Source organism: Grampus griseus (assembly GCF_964374135.1).
Source record: "Grampus griseus genome assembly, chromosome: 4".
In the NCBI taxonomy this organism is placed as follows: domain Eukaryota; kingdom Metazoa; phylum Chordata; class Mammalia; order Artiodactyla; family Delphinidae; genus Grampus; species Grampus griseus.
The window spans coordinates 117,936,430-117,959,496 of NC_138997.1; the positions used below are offsets into that span (position 1 = coordinate 117,936,430).

Here is a 23,067-nt window from a genome sequence, read left to right on the forward strand (position 1 = left end):
GTCCGGCTGAGGTACTGAAAGCAAGAAAAACCATTTTGAAATATAAATTAGATCATGGCACATCTGCTCAAAACCTTTTCTGTGGCATCTCATCACTCGGGTTAAGGACCATACATGGTCTGGTCCCTGATTTTGCCTCTGTTCTCATTTCCTACCATGTTCTGCTCATTCACTCCACACCAGCGTCCTGACCATTTCTCAACAACACCAAGCCGGCTCCAATCCCAGGCCCTTTGTCCCTGTTGTTCCCTCAGCCTGGACCAACTGTGGGCTTACCTTATTCCTCATTTCATTCAAATTGCAAATGTTTCCTCTTCACAGACACCTACACTGTGTGCCCTATAGAAATAGGGCAATTCCTCTCACTCTCTTTTTCCTTAAGTTGCTTTATTTTTTTAATAGTATTTACGACTTCTTAACATTGTATCATCTTTTTATTAATATACCTATTAGGTATAAAGTGCCATTTTTATAGGTTAAAAAGTCCCAATATCAGAAACTTAAATGATACTGCCTAGTAGATATACATGCAACCTGTTTATCTTCATTGATGTATTTTTTTATGTGAAAAAATTTCATGTAAATTAACTTCTATTAGGAAGAATGCAAGTTGGTTGGATTATTCTATTCTATTTTATCTAGTCTATATTATTTTATAAGTTTTGTTTATTTTGTAAGGAAATTAGCTATTGTCACAAAATGTTCTTTTTGAATCACATACATTTATTATATATAAATTAGAGTATATCTATATAAACCATTATACAGTTTATGAAAACTAAGTGCTTTGCTAACATTTACTTCACATTGAGTTCTTATTACATGTATAACCCAATCATGATGAAACAGAAAAACACTCCACAAAACAAAAGCTCAAGGAAATAAGGCTAAGGAATGAATTAAGGTATTTATAAGTTATGAAAATGATAGCTTATGGTAAGTATTCTAATCCCACTGAATATAAGTAAGGACAGAAGAAGCTTAACTGGAATTTAAAATTGGTAAGGAAGGGGAACTTTCTTGCTTATGTGGTTGAAAATAACCATCATTTTTTTAAATCAGAGAAGTATTTGGATTTTCTTCTCTGGATTTTTTTTTTTAATGAAAATTACCTTTTGGAAATTGTTTAGCTATCATGTAACTCCAACTTAAGCAAACTGACTATGTCCAAAGCTGCTACAGAAAGAAACAAAACTCATTCCCAAGTTGTTCTGGGATAATAACACATCATCTTACTTATGAGAAGACAAATTACATAATTCAGCCTCTCCCTATTGTATCTTGATTTTAATCAGAAAATTAATATATTAAGAAATGTAAAAAATAAAAAATCTTTTCACTTATAATAAGTAAAATTAAATTATTCAGTAAGGATAAAACAGTCTTGTAACTTTAAAAGTTTTGATTTGAAATTTATAGTAGAGATATAAGATAACTGTTTATCCACAGGATATACTGATATTAGTGATAAAATACAAGTGGATATAAAATATCTGGAAAATGCACAATATATATTTATGCTTCTTTGCCAGTTATATCCAAATGGTAGCTCTTTGGATTATAGTCTGATGATAATTTCTCTTTTTCCCTTTCTCTTTTCGTTGTCTTTATATTTCCAACTGACTTAGGCCTCTCTCTAATTATCTGGAACAAGATATAATTTAAATTATAACCAAGTATTCATTGAACCCCATCTCTTAAACAAGACTAAATGGGTAGATGAGACAAGTTAACGAAACAGACTTGAATTGAAATATAATAATTTTTCAAGTCAACACTGGAGAAGTTGAATATTCATTGAGCTATATGCCCAAGCTTAAAAAAAATTAAAATATCTTTTAAAATTTCTTTGTCTAAAAATATGAGAATAATATTGGGGAGGATAGTGATTTTGCAAGAAAGTGAGATAAAGCCGACTCCATAAAAAAAAACACTTAGAATAAAAAAAAATTAGGATCCAAATTATTCATAATAATAAAGGAGCCTCCTTTTTTTTACAGGGTGTTGTTAATATATTGTTCCCTTAGAACATAAAGAGTTAAGAAAAAAAGAGGATCTAAGCTATGAAAAGCAAAAATATTAAGAAATATTACAAATATACTAGAAACAATTAAGACACATATTCACTTGATAAATAGTGACTGTTTACTATATGCCATGTAATGTCAGATACAAGGCAAATTAAAAATTTTAAGACAAGGCCTGTGCCTTTGAAGATCTGTAGTACTGGTAAGTGTCAATAAAATGTGTGAATAAAAAAGGAGAAACCCATCTGCAGGAATAAACAAAGGAAGTAAAATTTGACTTGAGTTTTGAAGGATAAATCACAGGATGAGAAAGGGGTAAAAGGCATTACAAAAGGAACAGCATGAAAAGGCATAAAAGTATGAAAAAGAGATAAGTTCATGAAATGGTGACACGATCAGATGTAAGTAGGTACTTGGGTACTTGGAGGAGTGATGAGAAAGGAGTCTTGGAGGAGTGATGAGAAAGGAGTCTGGGAGGATAGCAAGAGGCTGGTTTGTGAGGGGTCTTTTGTGCCAAGCAAGACGTAGGCGCCCCATTGTCGAGAGTACCATCCAATATGCAATTTAGTAAGGTAATTTCAGTGGCTTAATGAAAAAAAATGGCAGAACGAAGAGAATGGTGGCCATGGACCATTTCATAAGCTGTTGCAACTGTACAGGTAAGACGAACCTACATAATTATGTATTTTGTCGTACATAGAGAATACATTTTACTTTAGAATAATTAGTGTTTTAAATAACTGTGGGCTGCTCATAATTATGAAATGTTTTTAGGCAAGGCTAGGTTTATGGAGGCAGCCTGAGGAGGACTCATTACATAGCAAGTTAATAGCATTAAGGCTTCAATGTGATGTCTGATGCTTTGGGATGATGACAGTTCTTTTATATTCAGCTCTGCCTAAGGTATTTTTTAATTTACATAGCTTTTATTTACATATCTTATTTCCATTTTATTTATGTATCTTTATTACCATATCTAAACATCTTCTTTTAAAAAATTAATTTCAGAAACCTCTCCTGAGAAAAGTGAATACAAAAATAAATCCTGTATGACTGCAAAGCTAATAAGCAATACATTTTATTGGAAAATAAAATGTAAAATTAAGTCAGCTAGCCATTTATTTGAGAATGGCAATGGGTCTTTAAAGTTCTTCTGCAACAAATGTGCCTTTTAATTCCATCGAGTAGGAAAATTTTAAATCCATCTTTCCAGTATACAACATTGAAAAACAAAACCTAACAACTCCAAGTTCTCTCTCTATTGTTGAGCACAAAACCATACGCACAAATGCACAACATATGTTCTCATAGTTCATGCCCACTGATTTGTCTGTATATTGAACACAATGGTTTTCTTCTTTTACGTTTCTTTAAAAAAAAAAAAGTAACATTAACTTGCAAGAAAGACTCCAAATTGCCTATGTGAGGAAAAACCTTAAAAGTCAGACAGAATTTCATCTACATGGCTTAAATACATCTTTTAATCTCATGATGTAATGGCAGTTGTAAAACTTTTATGCATAAATAACAAATCGGTCAAGCACACAGACCTTTTAAGACATCCTCTCTGGACAACATTCCCTAAGTCAGGAGTCAGTGATTACCATTCTATGTTCCATGCTAAGGTGCTCAAGAAAACAGCTTTGTATTGTGTGACATATACAAGTGCAGCAAATCTTTTTAAATTTTCATGTTGTTTTGGGAACCTTTTTAAAAGAAACTGTAAGCCAGCATACGGAAAATTATAAACATGGCCCAAGTCTGCCTGGAATCTAATTAGGGATGCCTTCCAGCTGTTGCCAATGCCTGGAGCCTCTATTTCATCTTACTCTCTCCTTCCAAACTACCATGGAAAAGAAAGTTGAACAGCAGTTCTACTGATGCAACTTGAACTGAATGAGGCGGCCCAGTAAAAAAGGAGATGAAAAATCAGCCACCTTACTTAGTGTTCCTGTACATAAAGCACTGCACTATGAAAATCCAGTCTAACTGGGGAGAGTTACAGAAGCAAAATTAGTCCTAAATAAAAAATTATATGCTTAACCAGTAGCCAAGAACAGTGTTATCAAGGTTATGATTAAAGACAGAATTCAGTCTCATGTTTCCCCATGTGTAGAGAGGTTAAGGAATCCATTAATTATTTTCCTATTTGTACTACATTCCCCAAACCAGACACCTATGATAATTAAAGAAGGTCTGTAAATCATTAGCTTTGATAAATGTCAGGTCTCTGCATCACAGATTTGCTCTTTTTTCTCTCAATATATTAACCTGAATATTTTGTCTTTAGCTGTTATATATATATATATATATATATATATATATATACACACACATATATATATATACTAATGTATATATAACAGGGCTTAAGGCATAGCATATTTGGAAAACACTGATCTGGATCTTTAAGGATAAATAAGATTTCAAATAGGCTAAGAAGAGGGCAACTGTGGCACGATTTTACCTCTCTCTTTTGTTTAATCACTTACTTTCCGCTAAATTCCCCTCTATTTTCTGCTATGCCTTCACCCACCTCTTCAAGTGTTTGTCTGTATCTTGAAAATACGCTGTCTTTGAACCTGCTACTTTTTAAATTACCACACTATTTCTCTCCTGCTTTTCTTTCAAGACCAAAGCCGTCACACAGGTTGCACACACTCTTTTTATTTTTATACTCCACTTACTCTTTTAATAATTTCTGCAGAATCAAAACTATTTGAGTTTTGGGAGGGGGATAAAATGATGACTTTCTTCTTAAAATAATGACTTTAAAGCACTATAAAAATTGTAATAATAACTAGAACTGTCTGAAAAGAATGTTTCCTTGCAGGCAAATGTTGTTAAATTAAGTAATCTGCCTCAAATTGCTGCAGACATATTTTTGAATGGCTCACCCAGAACATATACCTCATAAACCAATAGCATACTGTGGGGTTGGGGTGATGGAGAAATGATTTCTGTTTACCCTCAGTGCAGTGTTCCGTCCCATTAACAGCTTTACCTCTAAATATGCATGACATTTCCTTCAAAAAAAATCTTCTGTTTAATGTTTCAAATGCACAGACCAGTCCTGACCTAGTGAATTAATTCCCTAATATTGAATCATTCTGGCCAAACATGAGTCAGAGTAATAAAGTTCGCCAAGACACTTAGCTGTTAGAACATCAGGGACATATGTGAACTTGTGAACAATTTCACAGTCTCAAGGGAGACAGAATATTTAACTTTTATGAAAGGCCAGGGTAAGAGAGAAACAGCATTTCATTTGTTTCATATCTTTTTTAAAAAATTGAAGTATAGTTGATGTTATATATGTTATAATACAATATTATATATGTTACAGATGTACAATATAGTGATTCACAATTTTTATGTTTCATGTTTTATCTTTTATGAATTTCAACATTTATTAGAGGAACCTCAGTTTGCTATCTTTTTTTATTTATATAGGTACAACGATCAGGTATAGCATTTAAACACAAATTTTACAGACACTCGCTAATGTTTCACTTTCTATTTATTTAGCTTGATTTTTTTTAGACCATTTGGCAACTACAATCAACATAGGATTAACTATTTCATCAGAATGTTGTATATGGTTGCATAGTACCAAATAGTATTTTGTTTCTGAAAAATGGAGTACAAATATGAAGCCAAATAGCGTGGCTTAAAGTCAGAATATTCTCCACTTTGAATTTTGATTAATGCCTATTTTGGTTAATGTTACTATGATCTACCAATCACCTGAATAGAACTTTTCTGAAAACCGTCTAGTTTCTCCTCTACTTCAAGCTATGTTCATTCAGGTATTAAGTAATGTCCATTCTATCACTAACTGTCTCTTAAATTTTTGTTCTCTTTTCCTCTCTTACTATTTGACTTATCAACTTCTCATTTCTCATCTGAACAACTGATTCTCCTGCTGTAGAATTAGAGAAATAATAATGAGTCATTTGAAGTATAGTAGGCATTTTATAAAGTCTACAAAGGAGAACAAATTCTAAATGTTAGTTCCCAATAACTGTTCTACAACATGTTAACTACAACTTAGTTATTGAATAGCAATTTCCTCCTACTCTTTTCTCTCTACTGGGATATTGAAATGGTATTTGATGACAAGAGAAAATCTTGAAAGTCTGACACCTGAAACGCCTTTTCCGCTGTATAGGCATTGTGGTTTCATTATTATTTTCCACGTACCTCCATATCCCCTCCTTTGGGTGTTAAAGTCTTGCATGCCCCCTCCACTGTAGTATTATAATACCTCAAGATTATTACTGAATTGCCTCATCTTTAAAAGCTATTATCGATTCTTTAAAAGCATCAAAATGAACATCATAATTTGTAAAAAAAAAAAATATGCTGTAATCAAAGCATTTTCTTTAAGAAATGTGTTTAAGAGATTGGTGGCTTTTTGTTGCTGCTCCTTCTGTGTCATTATTTTTACATTTTATACACTGATGCCTGTATTCTATATTCTTGAGAGAGATTATTGAAAAGGTACTCATTTGTAGCATTCAGTCAGTAATTCATCTTCCTTGACATGTTGGAAAATTACTCCCAGAGTAGATTAAATAGGCCTGAGTATCTCAAACAATGACCCAGGAGCCCTGGAGACTGGGCAGAGGGGCCCTGAGTCTACCTTAGAAGGAAGGGGTTGAGGGTGGGAACCCCTGCCAGCAGCTCTGCTTTATATGTTTTGTATACTGGGCTATTCCATCAAAGAAATTCACATGAATAAAAAGTTCCACAGTTAAAAAAAAAAAAATGGAGTTTGTAAATCACAGAACAAGTTTTAAGTCCAACAAGGAAATAAACAAATTTACCTATGGCAGGCAAACATGTGTGAACTGGCCAGCTCCTTGAGATCAAAAATAAGTAATGGAGAAAGAGACAGCAGTGTGGTTCCTGTGTAGACAGCCAGGGATGTGATACTAAAATCCTGCTTCAGAGACCAGGGGAAGGCCTTCAGCACTTGGGAAGTGAAATAACACTTATGTGACAAGAGAATGTGGCTTGACTACAGTTTCACACAAAGATTTAAAACTAAGAGACTTACAGGAGGGATCTGAAATTGCAAAAGGTTCTTTTAGATTCAGCATTCTTTAAGAAATAAATCATTGAAAAATATCTTTTGCATCAGTAAGAGATTTTTTGCAGTGCTTGTCCTTAAAATCCAAGAAAAGGAAAATGTGGGTTTGCCGTTACATCAGACAAGGTTGGACCTTTTGATCTCAATAGGAGGGTAACTAAGGTGAATGAATGGAAGCAAACATTCCTCTCAATAAACCTTTTCTCAGGATCTGCACAGCTGTTGACTGACTCTTTGGTCCAGAAAACAACAGCAGTAATACAACTTATTCAGGGCGGTTCATAAGCTATTTAGGAAGTGCTTTACTAACTTGAAGAACAAAAAGAAGAGATCACCAAAGGGGGACGTTTTATTAAAAAATGCCTGTTTTTCTAAAAATAAAAGCAGATATTCTATTTTTAGTCATTTTAAACTGAGAAACAAAATGGGTGTGCCTTAAATTAAAAACAATGTAATATAAGAAGTAAAGCATTAATATCATAACTCTAAAATTACAGGTGCAGGGCCAACCACAAAGCACTGTCCAGACTCTTTGGCACTGACATTAATCCAAGAGAAAGGGAGATATGTGTAGGTGTGTGCATGTTTGTTTGCAGACACTTGGTATTTGATCTGTCTGAAGGAGCAGCATTTTCAGCATGGTGGAAATAGAGGGAAATGTTGAGTTCATACTTCGGGTCTTCTTGTTGGTTTCTTTTTTCATCAACCATCTAAGAAACTCTGGATGTGCAGAGTTTGTGCCTGTAAATCCAATCCGGTAAAGTGATGGGAATGGTGAATTCACCCAGTCAATGCCATCCTGGGACAGCCTTGGGGCCCATGGACAGCCATCCTTGCCCTAAAAAGCCTCTTCCTCCACAATTACCTGTGCTGCTTTGTCTTTGTTTTTAAATATTAGTAAGTGGCTGAGCCAGAATCAAATGCTCAAATGCAGATCTTCTGACCCCCATCTACTACTCTTTCCCCAAACTATACTGTGAAATGAAATATATATATATTATATATATAATGAAAAAAAATATTACTGCAATCCTTCAAACCTCAGGGAGTCAGGCAAAGGAGAATGGAGAAGCAAAGGCTAGTTTTCATTGATGGGCTTTGAAGTGTACAATGTAATTGTCAAAGAAGTTCCTATAATTTGTGATCAGTAGTAACTTTACCTGTTTGAGTGAGCACTTTTATTTTATTTTTTTTTGATTTGTTTTTTTTTGCTTATAGCAGAATGAATGACCTTGAAGTTGTACTTGATTCCTCTTTTTCTTTCCAACCATCCAACCCATTTGTAGTCCATCCAAAAATTCTGTCTGCTCTACCTGTGGAATGTACTTAGAATTGACCCCTCTCCATCACTCCTCTCCACACCCCATCACTTCTCACACAGGTTAGTGCGATGGTCTCTTTACTAGGTCTTCCTGCTGCAAACCTTACCTCCAGGATCTATCCTCAATAATCTGCCAAAGCAATTCTGTTAACACCAAAGTTGGGTCATGTCACCCCTCCGCTCCAAGCCTTCCAATGGCTCCCATTTCACTCAGAGTGGAAGTCAAGATTCCCTGCCTTGGCCTTCATTGCACTACAGGATCTGGCTCCCTTAACTGCCTTGACCTCACCTCCTCCTACTCTCCCCTACCCCCTCTCTGATCCAGCCTAGCTGGACTGGCCTCTTGATGGTACTTGAGCACACCAGGGGTGCCCCTGTCACAGGGCCTGTGTGGTTACTGTCTGCCTGGAGCAGCAACATACGAGACTCCCTCCTTCACCTCCTTTCTTAGTGAAGCCTTCCCTGACCTCCATGATATTGCTCTCTTCACCCTTAACTCTTAACCTCTTAATTCCCATCCTGTTTCCTGCTATGTTTTCCTTCTCAGGGCATATTGCCCTCTAGCACACTATATATTTTATTTATTTGTGTCTCCTTGCACTAGAATAAATCCCACGAGAACAGGGATTTTTGGAGGTTGTGTCAACTGATATGTTTCCCAGTGCCTAGAACAGTTTCTGGCAGAGTAGGTGCTCAGTATTGAATGAATGAATGAATACTGAATGAATTTCAAGGAAACAAAAACAAGAAGCCCAATTAAATCAAGGGTCATTACCTCATGAACCATCAAATGGTAATGGGAAGCTTCATGAAGGCTTACACTGAGTTTGACAAATTAGTCAATGCATAGTTTTCTTCCCTATAGAATATCTAAGGATATGCATTTAACTTTGGGAATCTCCTTTACAAGAATGAGAAATAGTAACATTCACCTACCTCACAGATTTGTGGTGAGGATTAAGTGACAATATAAACATTTGCCTCAACAAAACTCTAAGTTACTTATGTTTTTTGTTTTGTTATTTTGACATCTGAGATCATTCAGAGCCGTATCAGAAAACAGACCTGAAAAGTTCTGTTGTTGGAACCAAATCACTAAATTATTCTAGCAATTCTCAGACTACTGATCCAAATGGCCCAATTTTCTTTTAAAGGCAAACAATTACAATGAATTCCTCAGCTAATTCAGACTATGTACAACACTATAGAAAATTAGGATATACATGTATTCATCAGGAGACTGATGCAAATTAGATCAAATCCATAGTTTAATTTAAACAAGACCCTGAAATAAATGTCCACTTTCTTCAAGTTGTCATTGTAGTAGAAAAGTTCTAAAAGAAAAGAGTAGTGTGCCAAAATGTCTATCTCCTAGCATCTTTAATTTTAGGATTTAGTCCTTAGAAATTCAGTTGCTTTTTGCTCTTGAGTCAACTGCTTTGCCCAAAATAGGAATCTTTTTATCATTCATTCTATGGGAGAGCAGAAACACATTAATAGAGAAGGTGTCTCTTCAAAAGTTGGACCTTTGAGACCTGAAACAAGCTTTCAATTGTAGAACATAGGAGGAAAAATGCACTTGCAGCTTGGATAGTACTTAATTAAATAGTCATATGCACAGAGTAGGTGTTAAATAAATGGTGAAAAAAAGAGAGATAAAGATGGTAATAAATAGTCTTGGAACATTAAAGGCTAAAAGTATATTGCAGTGTTAATCAGTATGGTTTCTGACGAGCAACTTCACTATCACCAAGCAGCCTGTTAGTGATCTGGCATCTCAGGCCTCACCCTAGACCTTCTGAAACAAATTTCTGGGGAAGAGCCCAGAGGAATAAATGCTCTAACAAATTCTCCAGGTGGTTGATAATTTTATTAATAATTTAAGTATTCTTACAAATTCTAAAAGGTAAACTAATAACATTATCCTTAATTTATATGTGAAACAAATGAACAGCAAGAACAGATTCCAGTTTTCCCAAATTGAATGGGAAAGCCAGTTTGAAATGAGTTTCTGGTTCTTAGAATAACTATATTTAGGTTTTTGTTGTTTTACTTAAATAAGATATTCATTTATTTCTACTCTAAAGATAAGCTATGCAGCTATACCTAACCCCTCCTGTCAACCATCTGAATAATGTAGTGGAAAATCATAATTTTGGGGGTTGGAATTCTAGTCTCATTACTTACTATGGGATTTTGGCCAAGACACTTTACTTCTGTGAGCTTGATTTCTTCTTATGTAAAATGTGGATATTAATAATTATCCCCAAGTTATGAGGCTTAGAGAATATATTGAGATATATATATATAATACATATATAGATAAATAGATTAGATAAAATATATTAGAGAATAGTATACGTATACAAAATATATTCCTTAAGTGTCACATAAATGGTACATCTCCACTCCCAATATTTTATCTTCAACTAAATGCTTTAGCTAGAAAATGTACAATTAAATTAATTTTATAGCATTACAAAGACAACCAAACAAGGATCAAAGAAAAAACTGATTTCAAGTATTTGAGCTTATATTTTTAAGTGTGTTAAAAAATCTAAACTAAATTAAACTTTAATTTGATGAGTATGAATTACTCAGTTTACATACATTTATTATACATTTATTATGGCCTTATCTATGCAAGAACCTGATGTGTTCAAAGGATATAACACTGTCTTTAACCTCATGATGTTCAATCTCAAAGATAATTTTTAAGTCTAATAAAACAATTAAAAAATTCTTGAGTTCTTCAGATTCAAGAATATGGCACAATCTTTTTATAAATTTGTAATAAATTACAGATTTATTAAAAATCTTAAAATTAATGATCATTTATGGTATACATTTATAGTATAATATACTATATTATAATATAGTATATGTTTAGTATATTATAATATAGTATAATATATGTTTAGTATACATTATGGCATACATAATACAATTAATATAGCATCATATTATACTATCAAAATTACACTATAGATTGATAATTATAGTATAGACTAATATAGTATAAATTAATAATTAGAGCGGAGCTCGCAAGTACAGATAACTCATGAATTTTTGCTAGATAGGAGAGCAGAGAAATTGGGTCAATTAACTTTTTTGCTTTGCTTTTGTTTGTAGACAGAAGGAACTTAAATTCATTTACATGCTGATGGAAATGATTTTGTAGAGACATAAAAATTAATAACGAAGGAGAGAAATGGTAAAACTGTAGGGCTCAGGAGCGTGAGGAGGGGAGAAGGAGCTCTGGGAGCCACGTGTCTTTGACGGGTTCGAACACTTCAATGCCCTACTGGAGGAAGGAAGGCAGAGACATGGCTGTCGATGCCCGTAGGTCAGGAAATGTTACACTGGTGATAGGAAAGAGATAAGTCACTATTGCTTCTTTCCTCTCAGTGGAATTGTGAAGAAAAGTAATGAGCTGATGAGGGGATATTGGCAATCTGAGGAGATGAGAAATCTTGAAATAGTAGTTCTGAAGAATTGGACATATACTAGAGGAAGGTTAGAGGATCACTGGGGCATTTATGCGTGCCTATTTCGGATTTGTGGTCATGAATTTAATTTAATCGAGTATTGGTTGCCACTCAGGTTCCTGCTACTGTGTCCACCTATTGGTTGGACCTTCTCAGACTCTGAACGTTGCGAAACCATGCTTATCCAGCTTGTATGGACACTGTGCATGGAATAACCCAGTACTCTCACAGGGTCCTGTTAGTTTCCCCAGCCTTTTTCTCATCCAGATCTGGTTCCCTTACTCTCTCCAGCAAGCTGGAGAACGACCAAGTATTGAGAAAGCGTATCAATGTATCTCCTCAGCAAGGGTACAATGACCTAGCAATTATTTTCTGGCTTTTCTCCTGCCAGGTGTAGGTGGTTAGTAGACTGGTGTTGGTGATATGATGGATACATGACACTGATTCTGTCTGGTCAGTGGAGAGAAGAGTCCCATTTATTGCTTTAAAATGATCAATAATGTTCTTTGTTGGAAAAAATCATGTGCAACATGCCTTTGAATTCTAAGAATTCTATCACTTTTTTGGCTGCCACATTTTATTATACCCAAGAAAATGTGTATAAAGGTGTAAAATGATCAGGGAAGTACTGAAGGGGAGATGAGGGACATAGAAGGTCTGCAAGGATGCAATGGTGTTTCCCAGAGGAGAATGAAGAACATTCTAGCAAAGGGAATTCTGCTTAGAAGGGAACAGGGGGGTTAAGGAGCATAGCCCTTGTGGGAAAGTATAAGTACCCTGGCAGTGATAATCCACAGAGGGTATAAATGGAAAAGTGTTGGGAGATTGTACCCGAATCTTGTCAGAGGGCAGATTTTGAAGGTCCTTATATGGAATGCTTAGGAACTGGGCTTTAGTCTACAGGTAATGGCAGTTTCTAAAAGATTTTAAAGCAGGGAGTGGCATGATTTTGACTGTGCTGCAGAGATTTCACTCAGGTCTTAGGGTGGAGTGTGGATTCAAATGCTGCAGGCAATATAATCATTTAGGAAGTTAATGAAATAGTGATCATAAAGTACGTGAAATTTCAATCACCATGAAGCCTAGAACAATGTCTTATTTTAAAACTCTTTATTGCACACCTACTGAGTGGTAGTCCCTGGGGTGAGCAGCATTCAAAGCTGAATAAGATGTAGTAATGATATTCAAGAAAATGTTTTAAAATGATTGTTGATTGAAGGAATTTGAAGTAATTAATCACTGGCCTTTCCATTACCCAATTTTTAATTCTTCTCATTTAGTGTGGTACTCTTAATGTCACTGTTTAAACATACATCTACTTTTGCTTGTCACAGCCTTAGCAGGCTTCCAGCAGATTTGGCCAAGCATGACGACAGCAGCATGCCAAGTGTGACAACCAGCAACAACACACACAATCTCCAAGTGCAGAAACTTAAAAAATATACCCCTAATCACCTTCCTGGACATTTCAGAACAAAAATATACGAGAAATCCTGGTGGGTAAAATATATTAAAATTGACACATGGAATTTAACTTTTTGTGCTTACAGATTGAAACTGGAAAAGAGATATGAGTATACCCACAGCTTTTATAAAGAACAAGTAGTCAGTTCTTTTAAAGTTAGTATGTGATTAAACATTATGGAGCTATAGCTCTAAATGTAGAAGAATGTTTACTTAAAAACTATGTAATACTTAAACGTTTTCAAACTATTTTCATATATGTTATCTCAAGTGCTATAACCTTTGAGATTATCATTATTCCTATCCTACAGATGAAAACATGGAGTCTCCGAAAGATTAAATTACTCATTCAAGGGTCATAGAAATTTGCTGAATCAGTACTGTAATTCGGATTTCCTCACTACATATTTTATGTCTTTTCTGCTCTGTCACATTGCCTGCCAGACGGAAATATTTAAATGATTGTTTGTTCATTTTTTCATTCATTCATTCGTTCCTTACATTTATTCTTTGTGCCTATTAGTACAAAGCACTAGATTGGCTGCTGCGTGATTTATGGAGGTAATAAATCAGTCTTGCTACTCAGGGGGCCAGTGTGTGAACCAGGTGGAAAATCATGCCTAATATGACAGTAATAGAAATAATTATGTAAGGTCATCATTGGAATAAGTATTTCTGGCTAAGGAATCATGGAAACCTGTATAGGGAAGGTGGTATTTTAGCTGAGTCTTAATGACTTAATGAGTGGCTGGCATTTGGGCCAAGTGAGATAGGGTGTGAATTCCAAGGAGTGGAAACGGTATGTGCAGAAGGAGGGAGAAAGTCAAGTATAAGCCGTGCTCGAGAAACAGTGAATCATTCTTTTCTCTGGAGTAGAGAGTTTGAAGACAGAAAAAGATAAGGCTAAAAATTTTTTTGAAGACAGGACTAAGGTACTTACAAATTTCATGGCAGATGGAATGGGGTGATGAAAACAACAAGGGTTTTGTTGAAGCCACACGAGTTTAGGTTCCAATATAAGTTCTGCTGCTTAGAAGCTGTATGACCACCCACAACTTGTATAATTTCTCTAAAACATTCATATATCATCCATAAAATGAGGACATTTGTTAAATGTGTGATACATATTTTTTGAAATAATAAAAATATTTTACCTTCAGGGTGGATGTGAAGATCAAATATCAGGATGTTTGAAAAGCAAATAGCACAAGAAGGCCCTCAGTTAAAATCACTTTCTTTCCCCATTCTGTGGTAGTCAGTGGGAACTAGGAATTCCCTAGTTTGCCGAGGGTGGTGATGTAGTGATAGTCATGTTTGAGTAAAGCCAATGTGTTAGGTGAATTAGAAGACAGAGGGAATAAGGGAAAAGACACAAAAAGTGTTTTTTGCAATACAGCACACAGGGAAATGAATGTCTCAATGAAGTTACACTCCTGGGAATATTTAATATCTGGAATGAGAAAAGAACATTGCAACACACTCTAATTATATCAAAGTAAGGTACGGAAAAAGATTACATAAAAACTAATTCCATAATATTGCTATAGGAAAAAGTCCAAATGAAACTAAACTTTGAAATATAAGACGTTTTCATGCTGAGCTCCTATTAGAAGCAGGGGCTCCAAGCCTTTTTGGTCCTCCCTTCTTTGATCTCTGGGAGAGGCCATACGGATGAAACAAAATGATCCGAACCCTCGGCACCTGGATATATTTCCACCTTTCAGGACAGCTATTCAGGAAACTCACCAGAATTACCTGAATAGGGATTCACTTCAAAGGGTGTCTTTTTAAAAAGACTCATTTAAAAGTAGGGATTTTGATCATAAGGGTGTGCCAATAGCTTACTTGACCATGATTCTACTGTCAGAAAAATCCATATGTTCAAATAGGAAAAGGCAGCTATTTGTTGAATGGTGTTGTCTTTTGAGCCACTCTCTTTGAAATGGATATGTGAAGTTTTAAAGCCACCCTCCCCATTTGCTCTTACATTCATTTTCTAAAGCCGAAGTGAGGCTTGGGAAAAACTCCTGTTTCTTCCAAACTTCTAACCATAAACATTTTTCTAAATATTTATGTATTAACTAAATATTTATGAATGTAATAAGTGAACTCTTAGTAACTGATCTTTATTGTGTACTCTTAAGTGGTAGAACACTACTTAAAACTAGGTCTTGGATAACAGAAGTGGATGGAAGAGGAAGCATGCATGACCCTTGATGTTTATGATCTAAGTGGGGGTGGGGGGGTAATATTTCTGAATGTACCACATGCCTATGAATTGGAATGATCAAACCCTACTCCCCTTTGCTTTCTTGAATCTTTCTCCTGTGAAAGTGACTGAAAGAATTCAATTACTTTTTCAGGGTTTTCAACACTAGGGTAATTGTTAATTGATAATTTCATATCTAAAAAGAATACTTTATAAACTACTGGGAGACACATTCCTTTGCTTCTATAGCCCACTGCAGTCCATAGAGGAGGTCTACATAGACCTTGCCTTCCTGGACCAAACCCACAGACTTCCTGACTATGTGCCTGACTGTACACAGTGTGGCTGCAGTGGTTGGCTATGGACAGGCAGGAGGCCCAGCTCAATCAATCTCTAGAAAGAAGCTATAATTAAAACTTGACACTTAACATTTCCCAAGAGATCATCTGGAAAAAATCCCACCATACTTTTCAGGACTTTTTATTTGAATCTTCATCCTAACTCCAATCTTTCCAATGTATCTGCTTTCATTCATATTCTAATCTCTATATATCTCTGTACATTCTCTGCTCTAATTAAATCCTTCTCCCCTTCTAACTCCCTAACTCCTTCCAAGGAGCCTTCTGTTACTGAAAGTCTGTAATTAGCAAAATCCTCTATGATCTCATTTCTTTCCTGGACATTTCTTCCACCTTCTTGCTCTAGCTGATTGCTGGCTATCCTCTCAACTTAGCGCTGGTCTTCTACCCATACCCCAATTATCGAAGAGTCTGAAGCAGGGACTGGGTATCTTCTTAGTTCCTCACTGGCACTTCTACACAGTTTGGCTCCTGTTTCTTTCTTTTTTTTTTTTTTTTTTGCATTATGCGGGCCTCTCACTGTTGTGGCCTCTCCCGTTGCGGAGCACAGGCTCCGGATGCGCAGGCTCAGCGGCCATGGCTCACGGGCCCAGCCGCTCCGCGCCATGCGGGATCTTCCCGGACTGGGGCACGAACCCCTGTCCCCTGCATCGGCAGGCGGACTCTCAACCACTGCGCCACCAGGGAAGCCCTCCTGTTTCTTTTTAAAGGTGCAACTTTTTTGAAAAGTCAGGCAACAGATTAGAGACTCACTATCTTTCCTGTTAGAGTCCTTTATCCAATTCCAGGCCCTGCCCTCCCACCGCTCAGTCATAGATGATTCCAGCAACTGGCTCACTCTATGCTCTTTAATACAATTTCTCCCATTATTCTTAATGGTCTAAATATCCACCCAAGTGATCCATCCAACTTCCTGCCCTTCCAATACCTTGCCTTCCTCACTTCCAAAGATGTTTTCCTCCAACTCACTTTAGTACTATTCCCCTATCATTTCTAAAAACTGCACTACTTATGAAATTTTGATTCCAAGCATGCACTTCTCCAACTACCATTATCTATCTTTTCAGCTTTCCAAGTATACTGTGGTATCCTCACTTCAACCCTAGTCAGACAGTCAATCCATTGACCCTGGCACTTTTTTAGAGAACATAAACCCCTTATAGTTTTCCCCTTTTTCTTGCCAAGTTTAGAGTCCACAATCCCACTCTATTCATTTGGCAAAGGTCCAAATCTAGTTAAATCCACCTCTTCAACAGCGCTTCTTCTGCACACAAGTACCTGAACATGGCGCAAGAAAAACAAGCAATGACTCGTCTCTGTTTAAATTTATGACCACAAATCTCAGATGGGCTCTCATTGCTGCCCAATATTTTTACAGTACTGCCCTACTTAATTCACTTTCTCCCTTTCCTAGAATATTTTCTATCTCTGTCTTTAAACCTTAAGATCCTCATTCTCATCTAATGACCTCATTTGTTATTTCACTTAGAAAGTAGAATAATTCAGAAGAGAACTACCTCATATTCTCCAAAACCAAATCTTTCAATCTCTTTGAATCTGTACATCCATACCCTCCCTTCTTTCATATTAAAGTGAGTGAACTGGTAAAGAATAGCTAAAGCATTTTGGAAGAAGAAAAAGTAAAAGGACTTACATTCCAGATATCAATATTTATTATAGAGCTATAGTAGTTAAGAGAATGTAGGATTGGCACAAGAATAGACAAAGAGACTAATGGTGCAGAATACAGTCCAGAAACAGACCCAAACATGTATATTTATCTGATTTATGAAAAAGATGACACTGTAGTGAGGTAGAGAAAGTATGACATTGTTAATAAATAGTGTGGATCAAATGGATTTACATATGGAAAAAATATGCTTGAATCCTAACTTATACCATATTAGAAATTAATTCCAGATGAATTATAGATGTAAATAGAAAAATAAAGCTATAAAACTTAAAAAAAGGCCACTGTCATGATCATGATTTAGTCAAAGATATCTCAAATAGGACATAAAGAAAAAGATTATAAATAAGCCTACAATAAAGTTAAAACCCTCTGTTCATCAAAAAACTTAATTAAGAGAGCGACGAAGCAAGCCGCAGAATGGGAGAAGTCATTTGCAATACAAATATCTGACAAAGGAATAGAATATAAAAATAACTGCCACAAATCAATAAGGAAAAGCCAGCATCTGATGAAAAAACAGGCAAAAAAATTGAATAGATACAATGAGATATCCAAACAGTCCACAAAAATATGAAAAGATGCTCAATTTCTTTAGTAACCAAGGAAACACAAATCAAACCATTATGGTATACCAGTGCATAACAACCAGAATGACTAAAATGAAGAAGACAATGCCAAATGTCAGCAATGAGGTGAAGCAAATAGAACTTTCCATACATTGCTAATGAGAGTGTATAATGGTGGAACCACTTTGGGTAACTGCTGGACAGTATCTACAAAAACTGAACATACACATCCTGATAATCCAGTAATCCCACTTTTTGATAGATACCCAAGAGAAACGTACCCCTGTATTCACCAAAAAACATTTGCAAATATGTTTACGGCAGCACTATTAATAATGGTCCAACACTGGAAACAACCCATGTCTTTCAACAGAATGGATGAATAAATTACAGTATATTTATATAAAAGAACACTATTCAGTAATTGGAATAAATGAATTATATCTACAGGCAACAACATGGATAAATTTTACAAACATAGTGTTAAGAGAAAGAAGCCAGACGTGAAAAAATACCTTCTTTACAATTCCATTTATATGATGTTTGAAAACAGGCAAAATTAATCTAAGGTGTTAGAAATTGGGAGTGTGATTACCCTTGTCAAGGGGCAGGGGTTGTTTGTAAAAAGAAATTGATTTATCAAATATTCTATTACAAATACACATTATTTGAGTTACCTTTGCATTTGTTAAAAATGATCATCATGGTATTTCAAGTGGGAAAAATGAATAACAAAATAGTAAAAACACAAAATTATTGCCCAAGATATGAATTCAGCTCAGACTGCCAATCTTTCCAACTCTAAAGTCTGCATAAAACACATCTAAATTTTGCAAAACTCATAATTCTCTTTCTGAGGCCTTCACTATATTCTCTTTTAAGAAGAAATGATGTCATGTCTACATGTCTTTATTTGAAAAACTATTTTTAAAAAAAGGTGAAAAAATTACTTTGAAATAAACCAAATGTAGGCAGCTGCTTTCTCAATCAACCTTTATATTACCAGTCTAACTTTGAACACCTACACTGTTGTTTCTCAAAGTCCAGTGTACAGAACTTCTGCATCACTACCTCTCTTGGAATCTACTGCCACAACTATTTAAAACGGGGTAACAATAGTTACTACCTCATAGAATGGTTATAAAGATTAAATGAGATAAAAATGCATTATCTTGGAACACAGTAACTGCTCAGTAGATGCTAGCATTTAATACTAACACTCAATTTATATTAGTACCATTATTAGAATAACCTGGTATGTTTGTTAAATTACTATTAATTTCTGAGCTCACCCCCAGACCACTGAAGCTGAGTCATTGGTTGGGCCTGGAAATCTGCACTTTAGCTACTACCATTTGGCTAATTCCTTCTGTGCAAATTTGAGAATCCCTGTCCAGAGATTAGGGCTTACTTATTTGTTCCTCACAGTTCCAATACAGGGATCTGCACACAATGAATGCTTATTGACAGGCTGGCTTATGTTCAATATTGCCAGACTGATACGACATAAATTATTAAAGAATCTGGAATTTATTAAGATTTGTGCAGTATAAGGGAATAGATTTTTACATTTTGACTCCAGCAAAATATAAAGGGAGGATTGTTTTGTTAATAGTATCAAAAGTAGCTCCAGCTTCAATCACTTAAAACTCTCTTTATAAATGTGAAGATATTTGAATTCTATCATATTCCACATAACTTATTCTTTCCCTTAATATAACTCAGTCCATTTACATTTTTATTGCTTTTTTTAACTTTAGAGGATCCAGAAATCATAGATATGTACTCATGGAGAGGACAAATGACCACATTCTCTGGGCTTGCATTATGAATATTAGACCCAGAACTAGGCTTCTATAACCACTTTCTTTCTTACATCTGTGTTCATTTAAGGAAGGTTCCAGCAATTTGTCTAAAAGGAGAACTGAAAGTGCAAATGTCTTCAACTGTTTAATTCAAACAGAAATTTAAGTCAAATCACAGTAGTTATTTGAAATTTTTGTCTATAAGACAGTTATACAACTTATTACACTGAACAGAAAATTTTAATAAGGAGAATAAATCTTCTCATGAGATGTTTGCATTGAAAAGACAGGAGGGTCAACCTTTGACAGCAAAGAAAATGGAGGATTTATTTCCACCCTCATGTCTGCTTCATGTATTAACATAAAGATTAAAGGATAAAACCCAGATATTTTATCAGTGCAAGATAATGTTTAGGAACTAAAGAAGAACTTCTTTAGTGAAAAGTCTTAAACGAATGTTCTATTGTGAAAGATAAATTCATACAATTTAGTTACACGTTTTTCAATTACTCTTGGTTATCTGAATAAATCTAAATTCTATAAATTTAGTTTAAGAGGTTCAGGGAGACTTTATGACTCATTTATTTCATAAACCAAATATAAGAGTGTTTGGATTAGACATGAAGAACTTGACCCACAGGCCATCAAATGGACTTGTTATTTTCCAGCCAACAATCTTCTCCTTTATAAATACCAAATGCCCTTCACTTTCTGATGCCACAGTTAACCTTTAAAATGACTCTGAAGTACAGTGAGTCTTCTTTACTCTCCCACTAAAGAGAGGAAAGGACTGTTTTTTTTTCTTTTCTGGCAGTGACGCTAACTTGTGACAGTTTGCTAAGCAGTAGAAATCGTATATTAAGCAAAAGTCTCTGCAAGACAGAGATTACTACAAAATAGTCTTTATTTTTCCAATGGATACTGGCTACTCTTATAGGATCCAATTCCAAGAACAACTTCACTGAAGCAAGGGTCCCCTGGAACTGAAATCACAAGACTCATACACTGAAACCACTCAGGCTTTCCTTCCACCTCTGTCCAGTGGCAGCTGGACCTCTGCGTCTCCTAGTTTATCTCAGTTCCACAGGCTGAATTTGGACATGCAAATCAGTTATAGTAACCTACATTCTGACAGGATAGAGTAAAAATATGAAAATGAGTGAACACCCTAAGTAGAATATTTAGCTGTTTAGCAAAGCAATGATAATACTAAAAACACTTACTTAAGCATCCTAATAATCTGCTTTTTCTTAGAGTTAATCAGAAAATTCCCAGATGTGTGAGGAGCAGCAGAAAACTTCAGATGACGTTTAACTCATGCTGAGCATTTACAACTGTTATCTTCTCCCATTTTGAGAACTACCCTGGTAATTACACATTGCCTTCCTTAGTGATCCTGTCAGAGAAAATTACTTATCAAAGACCCAAATAGAGTCACATGTACACTGGTCAGATTTTACACTGCCTTCCATACGTTTCTTTGGCCCCTCTTCTCTCTGTGATTACCTGTGGCTTTGATTATTCAGTCCCAGATTTAAGAATAAACCAAGAGGGACTTCCCTGGTGGCACAGTGGTTAAGAATCCGCCTGCCAACGCAGGGGACACAGGTTTGAGCCCTGGCCCGGGAAGATCCACATGCCGCGGAGCAACTAAGCCCATGCGCCACAACTACTGAGCCTGCGCTCTACAGCCTACAAGCCACAACTACTGAAGCTCATGTGCCACAACTAATGAAGCTCACGCGCTTAGAGCCCATGCTCTGCAACAAGAGAAGCCACCCCAATGAGAAGCCCGCGCACTGCAACCAAGAGTAGCCCCTGCTCACTGCAACTAGAGAAAGCCCATGCACAGCAACAAAGACCCAACGCAGCCAAAAATAAATAAATTTATAAAAAAAAAGAAAGAAGAAGAAACCAAGAGTCCAGAAAAAATTTGGTCTGTTTTTCTTATCAATGATGGTGACTGTGAATTCTATTGTGACACCTGAAACAAAATCTGAACATGCTCAAAAGCCAAAATAGATTTAGAAAAGGAGAACACTTCTGGAGACCTCTGGTTGGTAGGTGGGAGTTTACAAGTTCTGATCTCATTTTAAAACTCTGAAGGCCCTTCACAGCAGGCTCTGAGAGTAAGAAAAATGAGACTAAACTAGTGATGAGACTTTCAAGATCATCAACAGGACATCCATTTTAATTCCCACCACAACTAAATGCATTTGATCCATTCATTCATTCACTCATTCATACATTTAGTTCCCCATATCTTCTGCAACTCCAGTAAGTTAGGAGCTGGATCATAATTAAGTGCTTAATATATCTCCGAGGAATAAATATATGAAGCAGTAACACTTACTTTCCAGTAATAAACTGACTCCTGGACGGTGTGCAAATAGGCTGGACATAGTAGTTCTCCAGTTTAACTCCTTCGGCAGCAAGCTTGTCAAGAGTGGGAGTCTTTATCTCCGATCCGTGGTAACCCACATCTCTAAATCCCTGATCATCCGCTAGGATGAAAATGAGATGGGGCTGGGAGATGGTAGTTATGCTGGGCTCTGGTCTCTCTCCAGTTTGAGGTCGCATAGCCCCTTCCTCTTCCTCCTCCAAGCCCTGGCCCCAGGACAGGTAACCGTAGGTGAGGAGGCTGAGGACCCAGAAGCCTGCCAGCACCCCCATGGCTAGCATCTTTCCGGGCCAGACCCAGGCCTGCGGAGGAAGTGGCGGCGGCGGAGGTCCTGCGCAGCCCCTGGGGGCCATTCACTCTGGTCCCGGCTGAAACTCCAAGGCAGAACAACGCACCGCGCGCCGCCGCTGGCGCACACATGCACGCAGGAGGGGTAGAACCAACAGGCGGTGGAGGTGGAGGGGTCTCCGCCTGGAAAGAAGTCCGTGCTCCTCTCAGCTGTCAACACGTCCAACAACTTTAATCTTCTACACGTGGTGGCTTAGGGGATGGGACGTGTCAGAGATCAAGGAGTCGCTTTTCTCCATCAGATCGCACTTTTTCCTCCTCCTCCTCGCTCCCCAAAGTAGCTTCCACACA

General features: G+C 36.3%; 1 protein-coding gene across 1 annotated transcript in view; it reads right to left on the minus strand.

Moving 5' to 3' along the window:
• Nucleotides 1-22,781, minus strand: part of ARSJ (arylsulfatase family member J) — a gene marked incomplete at both ends in the record, with an annotated part of 64,005 nt that extends 41,224 nt beyond the window's left edge. The window contains one exon of the mRNA XM_082653942.1: nucleotides 22,381-22,781. Coding sequence (XP_082510068.1) covers nucleotides 22,381-22,781 — 401 coding nt within the window. The remainder of the gene's footprint in view (nucleotides 1-22,380) is intronic.
• Between the last annotated feature and the right edge of the window lie 286 nt (nucleotides 22,782-23,067).